Source organism: Polistes canadensis, unplaced genomic scaffold (assembly GCF_001313835.1).
Source record: "Polistes canadensis isolate GaletaPanama2010 unplaced genomic scaffold, ASM131383v1 scaffold_13, whole genome shotgun sequence".
NCBI lineage: Eukaryota > Metazoa > Arthropoda > Insecta > Hymenoptera > Vespidae > Polistes > Polistes canadensis.
Genome location: NW_014569560.1, coordinates 1,319,579 through 1,332,523, shown reverse-complemented (window position 1 = coordinate 1,332,523; position 12,945 = coordinate 1,319,579). Strand labels below are relative to the sequence as shown.

The 12,945-nt window shown below is 25.2% G+C and overlaps 1 protein-coding gene across 1 annotated transcript in view; it reads right to left on the bottom strand.

Annotated features, from left to right (window-relative positions):
* LOC106793311 (ABC transporter G family member 20) overlaps positions 1-10,643 on the bottom strand; it is a 34,478-nt gene extending 23,835 nt beyond the window's left edge. Inside the window, exons 1-2 of the mRNA XM_014760119.1 lie at positions 10,314-10,643; positions 7,214-7,489 (exon numbers count right to left, since the gene is read on the bottom strand). Of these exons, the coding sequence (XP_014615605.1) occupies positions 7,214-7,293 (80 nt within the window). The 5' untranslated portion in view covers positions 7,294-7,489; positions 10,314-10,643. The remainder of the gene's footprint in view (positions 1-7,213; positions 7,490-10,313) is intronic.
* Between the last annotated feature and the right edge of the window lie 2,302 nt (positions 10,644-12,945).

Below are 12,945 nucleotides of genomic sequence, written 5' to 3'. Positions count from 1 at the left end.
TTCTAACGCACGTAGAGATCACGCTAATCCCCTTTTTTTTTTAAAAATTTTTTTTTTTTTTTTTTTTTTTTTAATAAAGAACATATAATGACGCTAAAGATTTAAATATCAGAATCAATTAAAGTTAAATATGTTTTTTTATATTGTCTATTTGTCGCGTATAATGTCATTGATACGCGTATCTCTAGATATTAATCGTTATTGTTAATTATAATTGCCTAATTATTTTATTTTGATAAAAAAAACGTTCTATTATTTCATAGAATTAGAAGTGTATTATATAATAATGTTATTATATTATTATGTAATTATATAATTATTTGTATAATTATGTAATAACAAATATTAATGTAATTAAGGTAAATTTTATGTTGTATCATTAAATAATCATGCATATGTATATGTCAGCGTTTAATTGTATATTTCAGTTACAGTTGACATATCAAGTTTCAATTTAATAGTTTAATTAATATAACGCATGAAATTACTAGTTAAATTATATAATTCTGATTTATTTCATATTTTAATTGGGTCACTAAAATTATTCCATTAAGTAACAATCAAATTATATTGAATCGAGTTTCTTTCATATTTGCTATATCGCATTAATTTTGTTCACACACCATTCTAGAAATAATTATAATATTAAAAGCATTGACGTCTATACTCGGGTCATGTATTTCTAATAATTCTCGATTTTTTTTCCCCCTAATTACCGTTGACTCTGACGTCATGCAACGTAATAAAAGTTTGCATTTAAGTTAATTGAATAATATCTACGTTTGTTAATTAAATCAGATAATTTTTTTTTATAAGCGATAAACATCTTTTAATTGAATTCTTCCGTAACAATTAATAAAACTGCTTAAAAAAAAAAAAGAAAAAGAAAAAAAACAAGATTTTCTGGGGGCTGCAAGTGGAATTCATAAAAAAAACATTGTGTACACTATATACTGATTTTGTTGTAAACAATACGAAATGAAATCATCGATGCACAATCAAAACAAGTTTTATTTCATCTTTTTTCACGATTTGACTTATAACATCTACGAACAATGAGCGGTTCGTATAATATTATTTATATGTTAGAAAAAGATCAATCGATTAATCTAAGAAAACAATTTAGTTAAAGAAATAAAGACCTTCGCCTTCTATAATTGTAAGAAGGTTTTGTGTCAGCATCGTTGATCGTTGCCCATCAAAGATGTCCGAGTGATCGGCAGTTTCATTTCAGGTCAACAAGTGGCAACCATAACAGTGATCAAGACGGTCTGCACTTTCCCTAATATTGCACAATGTGGTTACTGGACACTGACGTAACCGAAAGTCTGATTAAATAATATCAAATTATGCATCTCTTCTTGTATCTTCCTTTTGATCTTTCATTAAATTTTCATTCATTAATTGATTATTATCATAATTCATTATAAATCTCGATTCAATTCATTTTAATTCGTTAAATGATCTATCAGATTAGTTAAATAATTTAGATCATTTAGATAATTTATTATAGAAATATTCAATAACTTTATAGTACTTATATGTGCGTATTTGCAAGTATTACATTAGTTTAAATAATTAATATTACATTAAAAGAGAAAGACCAAAATATGTGAATGCTTGTAAGAGAATGGTAGAAGGGTAGTAATCTGAAAGATTTGATTAGATGAAGATCGGAAAAAAATAGTGTCTTTTATGAAAGTATCGACTTAAAATACTCGGAAAGCGAAAGTCTAGAAAGTGTTCATATTAAATATGTGTATTCTTTTGTTATTTCTTTATATATATTTCCATTATTGTATTTTCCTTGATTTTCTCATCTTTATTTTCTTTTAAGGGTATTATTTCTTATTCTTTCACATCTTTTACACAATTTTAGTTTATTGTTATAATATGAAATATTTTTTATTCAAATCTGTCCGATTTTTTAAACAGAATTCTTTTTAAATATATATATAAAAGAATAAAATTTATAAAAAAAAATAGAAATACGTTCGTTGTAGCTAATGAAAAGAATTGAACAATTTTTAATTTGCAATTAATATTTTAATATAGCGAAAAATTTTGATAACACAATCGTGTTAAGTTTTATCAAAATAAAACAATTTTTCACTATTTGTAACAAAATTTTGTTCACAACGATTAATCTATTTATTATAATATACACGTATACATAACTAACGCGCGTGTACGATTATTATAATTAAATTATATTAATTGATAATTTAAATATAATATATAATATAATAAAAATAAAAATCACGTTTAAAATGTCAAACATTTAAACGAACAAAATTAATTAATATAAATCGTAATTTTCGTTTGTTTAATCTTCTCGAACAAAAGCGAAAGTTTTCCGTTTATATGAACATTCGTTTAGAATTTTATATTGTATTAGTTAGAACGATCTTGTCACGTATGATTATGTGTATATGGGTGTAGACATCAAAACTGAACAACAGTTTCTGACAATAGGAGATGTCTAATGAAATGAATTGAATTGAATGTTTGCCAAGAAGTGCACGCATTCAACTACCGGAGTTGTGCGTTTGGCAAATTGAAAGAAACTTTATTCCTTTCATACGATAATATTCTTTCTCTCTTTCTTTCTTTTTCTTTTTTGTGACTAACCCTTTCTCCATACAAATAAAACGTGTTATGCAATGTCACGTAATTTCCCGTGCAATCTTCAAAGAAAGTTTTATCCATCGTGTGATACATGTCATAGAAGTAATATAATAAAAAAAAACAAAATACCCCGTGATATTTGTTTGATCGGTTGAAAGTTCATTGCGTTATAAAAATTAAAATTACAAAAAAAAGATTCTCGATACGTTTATAAATCTTTCTTTTTTGTAATAAAAAAAAATAAGGGAAAAGTGCGGCTTAGATTGTTAAAAATAAAAACAAAATTCAATGATATTTATATACGTAATACGACATTGGTATGATTGATATTAATTTATTCAATTAATATTTCAATATGTTTTTAACCTCATTCTGGTCAACCAATTACTGAAAACTTTTTTGAAATCAAGAGTTCCACACGAGATTATTATAATTATAATATATACCATATTACAAATATAAGAAAAAACTAGTTGCACTTTTGAATAAAAATACGAAGAAACTTTTTCTCCAAACGAGTACTTAAAAAAAAAAAAAGAAAAAACAAAATATAACTTTACGATAGTCAATTTTTCACGCGCGTGCGTGCACACATAATATATACGAATAAAATATTAATACAAAATTGTATTAAATATTAATCGTAAATAAAACCACCTGTTAGATAAAGTTAAAACTTGATATATACCGGGTGATAAAAACGTAATATTTAACCGTACATTAAATACCTTTTATTAATATTTCATTTGAATATTCAAGGATGTTGTTTAGATCATTATCTCGTATAATAATTAATCGTATTATCACAGTTACTTGTTAAACTAAAGAACGAGAAAATATCACATAAAGAAATTTTACGAGAGGAGACGAAACGGGTCGCTGACGCTATGGCACAGACGTGAAAGCTGTTGATCCGGCTGCTATGGTTGCCATTGCTGCTATTACTGTTGCTTTTGCTGTAGATGTTGTTGCTTTTGCTCTTGCCGAATTACGTAAATCCCAGGAAGAACGTTCTTCAAAATGATTTCGTCGAAGACTACCACCCGACATACTTTTATAGAAACTATTATATTATATTAGAGATATATTATTTTTCGTAATATTCAAAGGTTCGAATTTTCTTTCGATAAAATTCAATTTTTTTCTTTTTTAAAGTGTTCATTAATTTTTTATATCTTTTATAGGAATATATATATCGAACCAATTCATTTTAAATCGATAGGAATGATATACACATATGTGAGCTCTTTTTTAATATAATAATATTTATACAAATTATAATGTGAGATAACGATGATAATAAAAAGTGCAATAAATAGTAACTGGAATCATTTAAAAAAAACAAATACTGGATATATTTCTATATATAAGTTTCTTTAATAATAATTATATTTTATATTACACGCATATATATATATATATATATATCAATTTCATAATATTAATAAGAACATTTTATCATTGTATAAGAAAAAAAAAAAAAATGAGAGAGAAAAAAGGGGAATGAGTTTTTGATGCATGTGTTTTTGTGCGTCGATGAAAAAAAAATCGCCATCCTTGCACAAGCGAAAGAGAGAAAGAAAAGAGAGAGAGAGAGAGAGAGAGAGAGAGAGAGAGAGATTCTCGGATGCATTTGTATATCGACGAAAACACTGTTGAAGAATGTAGTCGTCCTTCTACAAATTCTTTTAACCTTTCTTTCTCCAACTTTCACGTGTATCTATTTTGATCTTTCTATATAAAACGGTATATTGTCAAAAATAATTGGCATTTTTGACGCAAAGAATATTGATTGTTAGTGTAACAATACAATGTCGAATTAAAATAATAGCTTAGAATAAATTTTTATATAACATTCTCATATATATATATATATATATATATAGTAAATTTATGAACAATATGATTCTTTCTTTATTTTATGATTTTATGTGTTTTTATTGGTAGAAGAAGATATATGACTTAAATTTAAAGTTTAAATACATTTGTAAGGATTTCGAACGACAGAAAGTTTTTTTCAAGTAATAAATATATTTCGTAAAAGAGGAAAGAAGAAGAATCTTTTTTTTTTTTTTTTTTTTGAAATATATAATTCAATTTAGAGGAAATATGTAATTAAATAATTCTCAAGAAAAAAACAAATGAGAAATAAATGATATTTATAGTTTAGTTTATTTGATTAGAAGTGGAAGTATATCTTGTTCGATCCTATACATTAATAGTTATTTTTCAAGGTCGACTGGTTAATATTCGGTGAGATAATTTTTACAAAAGGCAAAAAAAGGCACGCAATAAAAATTATTATTAGATACAATTTAAAACGCGAACGTTAAAATCATTCGATAAATAGTTATCGACATTTTTTATTTTAATGTGAGATTCATTTTTTGGAAAACTTTAAGAAGAATCTTGGAAAAAGTTTGAAACTTATATCAAGTCATCCATTGAATAAAATATGTCAATTGATTGTCAGTGTCATTCTCGGTTTCAATTGGTCTTCTTTGTTAACCTTTGCTCAATCCAACGTTATATTTGTTTCTTTTCTTTCTTTTTTTTTTTCTTTTCCAAGCACTTACGTATTTACATGCGTATTCATAAAAAAAAAAAATAAAAAAAATAGTTTTCAAACGTTAATGATGACCTTTAAAGCAAGATGTGGACGTCAATGTTAAAGAAGAAAAAGGAATATTAATCAGGGAAGAAAGCCGCCATTGATGACGTTGGTGTTAAAGACATTACAATTTTTTCTTTCTATTTTTTACCACCTTTCCTACTTTATTTATTCTATATAACATGCACGTAAATAGTATATTTATTCTGCAGAAACTTTTTAGACTGTCTCATAAAAACAACAACGTCATTGATTGTTCGCAAAATAAAAAGAAAATTAAACTCGTTAAATAGCTTTTTTTTTTTAAAGATATTTTGCAAAGGGGGTTTCTATATTATCGACGAAATGCTATATTAAAAATGTTCATTTTAATGTGGTATACTCATATTTCTTGTTATTTTTTACTTTCTTTTTTAATGGTAATTTGTAGGATTTCTATATTATCGACAAAATTGTATATTAACAAATTTTCATTTTTATCTATAGTTTATTTTTAATGTTTTAATTATATTTTGTTGTTGTTATTTTAGTTAATTGAATCTTCAATCGTGATATATTAAATTAAAGACTTTTTCGGCATGAAATTTATTTTAAGAGTATCAGTTACCTAAATATATATTTCTTAAAATTGATATAGTATAGTAATATTGTATAAGTATAGTAAGAGTATATTATCTTTATTACTCTCTCCTTTTATGAGTCAAGTTATTTTTTCCTCATATATAAAACCTTCTCATATATAAACCTAACATTTTCGAAACGTTTACATCTTTTATAATGTTTCTCTGGAGCCAACAACAGCACATGATTTTTCTAAATAGTCACCCATCCATGTATTATAACCGTGTTCACCGTTGCTTGACGTTAATAATCTTACGGGACTAGTATTTTCAATATGGCTACGCTATTGACTTTTCATAGAATTCTTATTAATTGATGAAATTCTTATTAAGGATTTTATTAAAAATGTATAAGTATATATATAATATATACAAAAACTATATATATATAAATCAAGTTTTGCATATTATTCTTGTTTCTTTGTATCATACGAGCATACGTTTGTATCAATCATACATATATGTGGTGCCATCTCTTGAAATATTGAGAAATTATATGTTTCACGAGACTATATTATATATATTCACTGGTAAAGCGTAAGAAAACAGTAAAAGATAACAGTATATTTTATTAAACAATTAAACTGTGCGTGAGACGTTATCAAAATTTGAATCATTTATCTTTCCAGTTTTTTTTTTTATAAACATCTATATTTTTTTTATTATTATCGTAACAGGAAAAGTACTTCTTCATAAACATTTTATCTTATACATATACAAGTATACAAAAATTTCAAAATTTCTTTTATGGGTCAGTTGATTTATGAAAAAAAAATAAAATAAAAATAAAATAACGATTATGCATTAGACAGAGAAATTTAAGTTAAAAACAAAACTTGTCTTTTTCTATTGATTTTTCTAATTTTTTGTTTAATTGACGAATTCGTTGTTTTAAAGCCTCGTGCAGTTTTTTGCTGAACAAAGTGAGGCTTTTAAATGTTTAATAAAAATCTGTGTCCAACACAGAACCAACAGTTATCCTCTCAAAAATCGATAACATATGAGTAAAGTAAATTAAAAAGAAATGTAGATAAAAGTATGTATATAGTAAATGGCGTTAACAGTGTAATGTTCGTGACACTGTCACTGTTTCTGCGCACGAACACCTTTCCAATCAAATTATTCAAATGCCAGGTAATTACCTTTTGGGATTGTTTCTACGATGAATTATATTAAAAGCAAATAGAAGCATACTAATTGATGCCAGTTTAAAAACGAAACTATTTCTAAACTATACGAAGTATATATTTCAATTTACACAAATACAATTGTAAAAATCGCATTGATTTTTCTTGAAATGATTGTCCAATTTCGAAAGGTCTTCGACCCGTGTTTCTAAAGCAAACTAACTTACTTGATAATTCCATCACTCCAGCTGAATATTTTCTTGATTTTTTCTTTTTGTTTGATGTCATCTTTGTTAATGTCCGTCATTTTTCTTGCTCTTCCCTTATTTTCGTCGTTTACGTTTTTCCCTTTTTTTTTTTCTTTTCAACGGTTAATTGTTAAACTGAACGTGATGAAACTTATGAACGAAAATTTTTATTTCGATTTCGATGCCGGCATATTTTTTCTTTCTCCACTATCCAATATCGGAATCAACTCTTTTTTTTTTTTTCCAAAGATGGAACTGAAAAACAAAAAATGATACAAACAATAAATTAATAAAAGTTTTATATTTATTACATTCGAATACTAATAAATATTATTTTAATTAACTATATGAATCACATAATTATAAATTTTTATTTCGTAAGTTCTATTATTGTTCGTTAATTGATTGCACTTTACCCCCTAATACAGTATTGCCACTGTACTCAGGAACAAAATTCTATCATATATGATTCATCTCAATCAGGTAGAAAAATTCTACAATTTTACAACGATCATTTTATCTTTAAGGTGATCTACTTAAACAGTTTTTTTCTTTTTTTTTGTTTTATCGAGATAACAAAGTAAAAAACAAAAAAAAAGAAACAATAACGTGCATAATTAAAATCTAGAAAATTTTCCACGACTGGTTATACTTATATTATACTTTACTACAGGGACGAAAATTGTATAGTATACAATCTCGATGATCAAGCTATGCTTTCACTTACATTAGATATTAAATGCTATACTTTTTAACTTTTTTATTCCAAGCTCGTTTTTTTTTTGTTGATGATTTATAAAAACAAAATTGGTTTGATAAAAAGTATCGCAAATGAGGATGATTGTGTCTAGTTAAATTCCACAATTTAAAAAAAAATTGCACGGGAATCAACAGTCATGTAAGTCCCATTAAATATTATAATCAGTTAAGTTTGTTCAATTACATTTTTTCTGTTTGACCCAAAATGAATTATTTATTTTTTCTCAACTCTTGTACAAAAAAATAATTAATGATTATTTTACAAAGTGTGTGTACTTGTTAGAATTTGACAAGAATACAAAAAAATATTTAAGAATCATTAGTATAATATGTACAATATTAATACATGATATGGTATATGTTACCATTGAAATTAGAGGATGTAAAAGTTCACATGATCGCTTGGTGCATTTATGTTCAACAAGAATGAACCCAAATATTCGGTCTTTCACTGACGTATTTGGTATGTGCTGACAAGCGATGATGTGAATCTTGACATTCTCCAATTTCGATCTTTCATGGTAAGACATATACTCGTATTACGTCATAGGATATATTCAATGAGATGTATAGTGTAAAGCGAGATACTGTAAACCATAAACTAGTTTTGCAAGGATTCTTATTTTTAATTGAAATCTCATGATCAAAGTTCATCATCGCAGTGATTTACGATTTCATTCTTCGATTATTTGTCATTACTTATGGTTTTCAATACGTTATAGTTAGAAATTACTCTTGTACAATATAATTAATTTGATAGTCGTTTTATTTGTAACTAGAATTGTATAAAATTTATTACCTGAACAACAAAATGTTTAACTAATGTTTCGATAGAAATCAAACGTCGGATTATTTTTTTGTTTTTTAAGACAAAAATTCGTATCAATTATAAAAACAAACAAAAAAAGAATTATTTTCACTAACAATAAGGTGTATGTTTTTAAAGAAGAGAGAGAGAAACATGATGTAATAATATAATATATGCTAATGAAAATAAATTTAATGTTATTGCATCTATTACTATGAATACAAAATACAATAGTATGTCATAAAACTGAAGAAAAGTTAAAACTAAAATATCGAAAGATCGACAATGAAACACGGTTGCAAATCTGTGATGGTTTGAGGTTGTATTCCAACCACAAGTGTGGGCGAATTAATTTTCATCTTAAGACAATTAACACTAAACCTATCACGCGCGGTTAAATATTATTTGTAAAAATACGATAATTCGTAAAAATATCCTGTAATTTGTAAAAAAAAAAATGCGGTAAAAAAGCATAAGAGATAAATATTTTGTTCGTTATCCAATTGGCTACAAAAATCTCATTATATATGAAGATATATGTTTTTTTATTTCTTCTTTTTTTAATGTGATTATTTGACTGTTCATATATCTATTATGATTATTCAATTCCAACTATTCAATACATGCTAATGACTATTTTATCTTTGAGAAGAATTTATTTTTCTTTCAATTTACTGACTACTTTTTCCTGTAATATTCGGTTTAATTGATTAATTACGTTAATAGACATTAATTCAATTAGAACAATGAAAACTTATGATGAATATTTGAATGAAGGAAATGGGAAGAAGTTATCGGACGATTAAACAACTAAAATCGTTTATTTTACCACGTGTCGGACATATTTCGATTCATTTTTCTTACTTTCCGTACGGTAAAAGTATTCACTGTCGAGAATATTCAGATTTATGATTGCTAAGAGTTAAAACGTGTAGTCATTATTATCCATATGCACTTTTATTTGCGGAATGTTTTCCTAATAATTATTTCTATTAAAATGAAAATATAATTTGAGAACGAAACGAAAGTTTAGAAAATATGCGTTTGTATTTGAATACGTGAAAATATAAGATGCTGAACTACTGTAATCTGTAATTTATACCGTAATTATTACGTTACTTTTTGTATGCATTTTCCAGTGTTGTGGCTACTCTAATTCAATAATATTTTATTTTATAACAAAATGTTTGAATTAACTTAGAATAATATTTTACAATCGTTATTTCATTGTAATTTTCTAATTGACAAATAACAACATATGATTTGGAAATATTAAACATAAAAAACGATTTAGAGAATATAACAGTAAAAATAATTGTATATTTAACGATACACACGTAGAATAAAAAGTTATAATAAATGAGTAATGTACAAATATATAATGATCATACAATAATAAAATAGAAATGATTGGAAAACGATTAAGGGACAAGGTCGAAAATAAATGAGAGGAATAAAACTTCGACAATTTCTTCATAAAAGAAAAATAAAAGAAAATAAAACAAATCGTACCTTGTATCTTCTTCTCTTATATATATATATATATTTTATTTCTTTTCTCTCACTATAAAAGACACTGTCAACGTGAAAATAATACAAAACATAAATAGTTCAATTAACGTCAATTAAAATATTAAAACTCGTTGGGTTTAGAATTACGCGGTGTGTCGTATAGTTAACGATTAATTTAATAATTTGTTTGATAATTATTAAAAAGATAAAAAAGGAAAAGAAGAGAAGAGAAGAGAGAAAGAGAGACACGAAAAATGTTCGTAAGAGAGCACACACGACGACAAACTACGTAAACAAATCTCATTGAACGCGTCTTTCGTACTGATGATGAACTTGTTACGTTCCGAATGTGTCTTCTTCGTGCGCAGGTAAATGCGCACGCAGCTTCACTGAACTGCTTGTTCACCAATGACAAACTAGATACCATAGGCGTCGTTACTTTCAATGCTTTTCTATACTTTGTGCATAATTTTTATTTTATTCTCTATTATTTTATCGTAATTATTATTGTTTCGTTTTCTTTTTTTTTCTTTTTAAAGTCTTCAAATCGATTAAATACTTACATGTTTATTTTACAATATATTTTATACGATAATTATATTTGAAACAAAAATATATATATATATATATATTTATAATTTGATTTTTTTATACATTTAAAATGTTTATAATATAATATAGTAATAATAAATAGGTTATGAAATTTTACGTTATATTTCTTTTTTTTTTATTAGAAAAATATATTATATTTTATATTAGAGAGAGATTTTATTCATTTATACTATATTTATATTTATTTTTTATTCGTATATATTTATAAGTCTGTTTATCTCTATTAAAATATTAGAATAATAACATATTATTTAAATTTTATAAATTAAATATTACTTGTTTTTTTATCTATACATGTAACTATTTAGTGTTGCAACATATTGATTTAATCGTGCATCTAATGTATGCAACCCATTATATTATCTCTTCTTTTTATTCTTAGCTCTGGAAATTTTTCTACTATTTATTTATGCAATTATGAAAACGAGACTGCTCGTGATGAAGGATATCGAGAATCACAAGATAAAATTGCATTACAATATAAGAAAATCAAAAGAAATATAAATTAATGAATACTTATAATAGATTAGAACAGCAACAAAATCATTAATACTTCAGGATAATCTACGCTCATGTAATTATTTACGCACAAGTATATGTGTGAGTCTATATAAGATGATGTCGAATATAGATTTAACGACATGCATACACGCACACGTATAAATACTTTCATGTATACTTTCTTAACGTACAATCGAAAGCATTAATGTTTCATAGTGGGGGTAACTCCTTACACTTGTTGCAAGTTTCTCTTCTTATATCTTTAATAATCCCTTCACATATATATCGTTTACCCTTTATAATTCATCATAAACCAAAAATATAATTATAATGTTAATAAAAATTTAATAATTGTCATAATCTTTTATTTTGACAATTAATATGAAAACTGACGTCAAGATATAATCAATAAGAAATAAATTCTCGATATATATTATGAATTTTTAATTAATATTAAATGTAAAATGATAAATCTTTTTTTTTTCTTCAATTTCTTTTAATTTAATATCAAGTGATAATTGTTAAGAATTTAGATATTAATTGTTTCTTGAAATTTTATCGCTGTCTATTATTTTTCATTAATCTTGAATAAGCATATATTTAAATACAAAGATAAATACATACATATGTATATATATATATATATGTACAACATAGATTGTACGTGTGCGAACAGTAAACGAAAGTGCAAAGCCACGTTGATGCGATGATCTTCCGTGTATAAGAAGCACGTCATGCGAGTTGAGTTTTTTATCTGTGACCAACTTACCATTTCCAACGATCAATACGCAGCATTCGCTTTTTTTTTCTCCATACGGTGAAAAATATTTCAATTCTCGATGAGCACAGAATATATAAAATGCAACAAAAAATGTATTATATTCATTTACTTTTCCTTTATGAGTTTGTCACTTCTTTGCAAACACTTTTTCACATTTATCGAATACTATATTTTTTTTTACCATCTCTTTGGAACCAACATTACACAGTTTTTGTTCCTCCGAATGGGTCACCCATCCATTTTACTATATATAACCGTGTCATATTTATGTATTTATTTATAAAACAACGATATATATATATAAATGATGATTAATATAATATTATAAAAATATTCTATTAGATTTTTTTTGTTGGTTGGGTATCAATCAAATAATTGTCATTTGTGTAAATTATTTTCCCAAAATTATTAAATTATTGTTATTTTCTAATCACTATAAAAAACTAGTTATTAATTGTATGTTATATGAATTCGCGATATATGGGTATCTATTGTATTTGAAAATTTTCTATTCGCGTTTAGTGAAACTTCGTTGAACTTAGAAAATCATTATAATTATGTTAGAAAGTGTTCATTATCAGTTAAGCAAGAAGAAAAGATCGTCTCTCTCATTATCTTCTAAATGAATAAGAGAATCATTTATTATATTAATATACGATAATTTACAATATTTTATGTTTTATTATTTATTATAATAAATAAGATACCGCGATCGATTAAATAAAAAAGAAAAAAAAG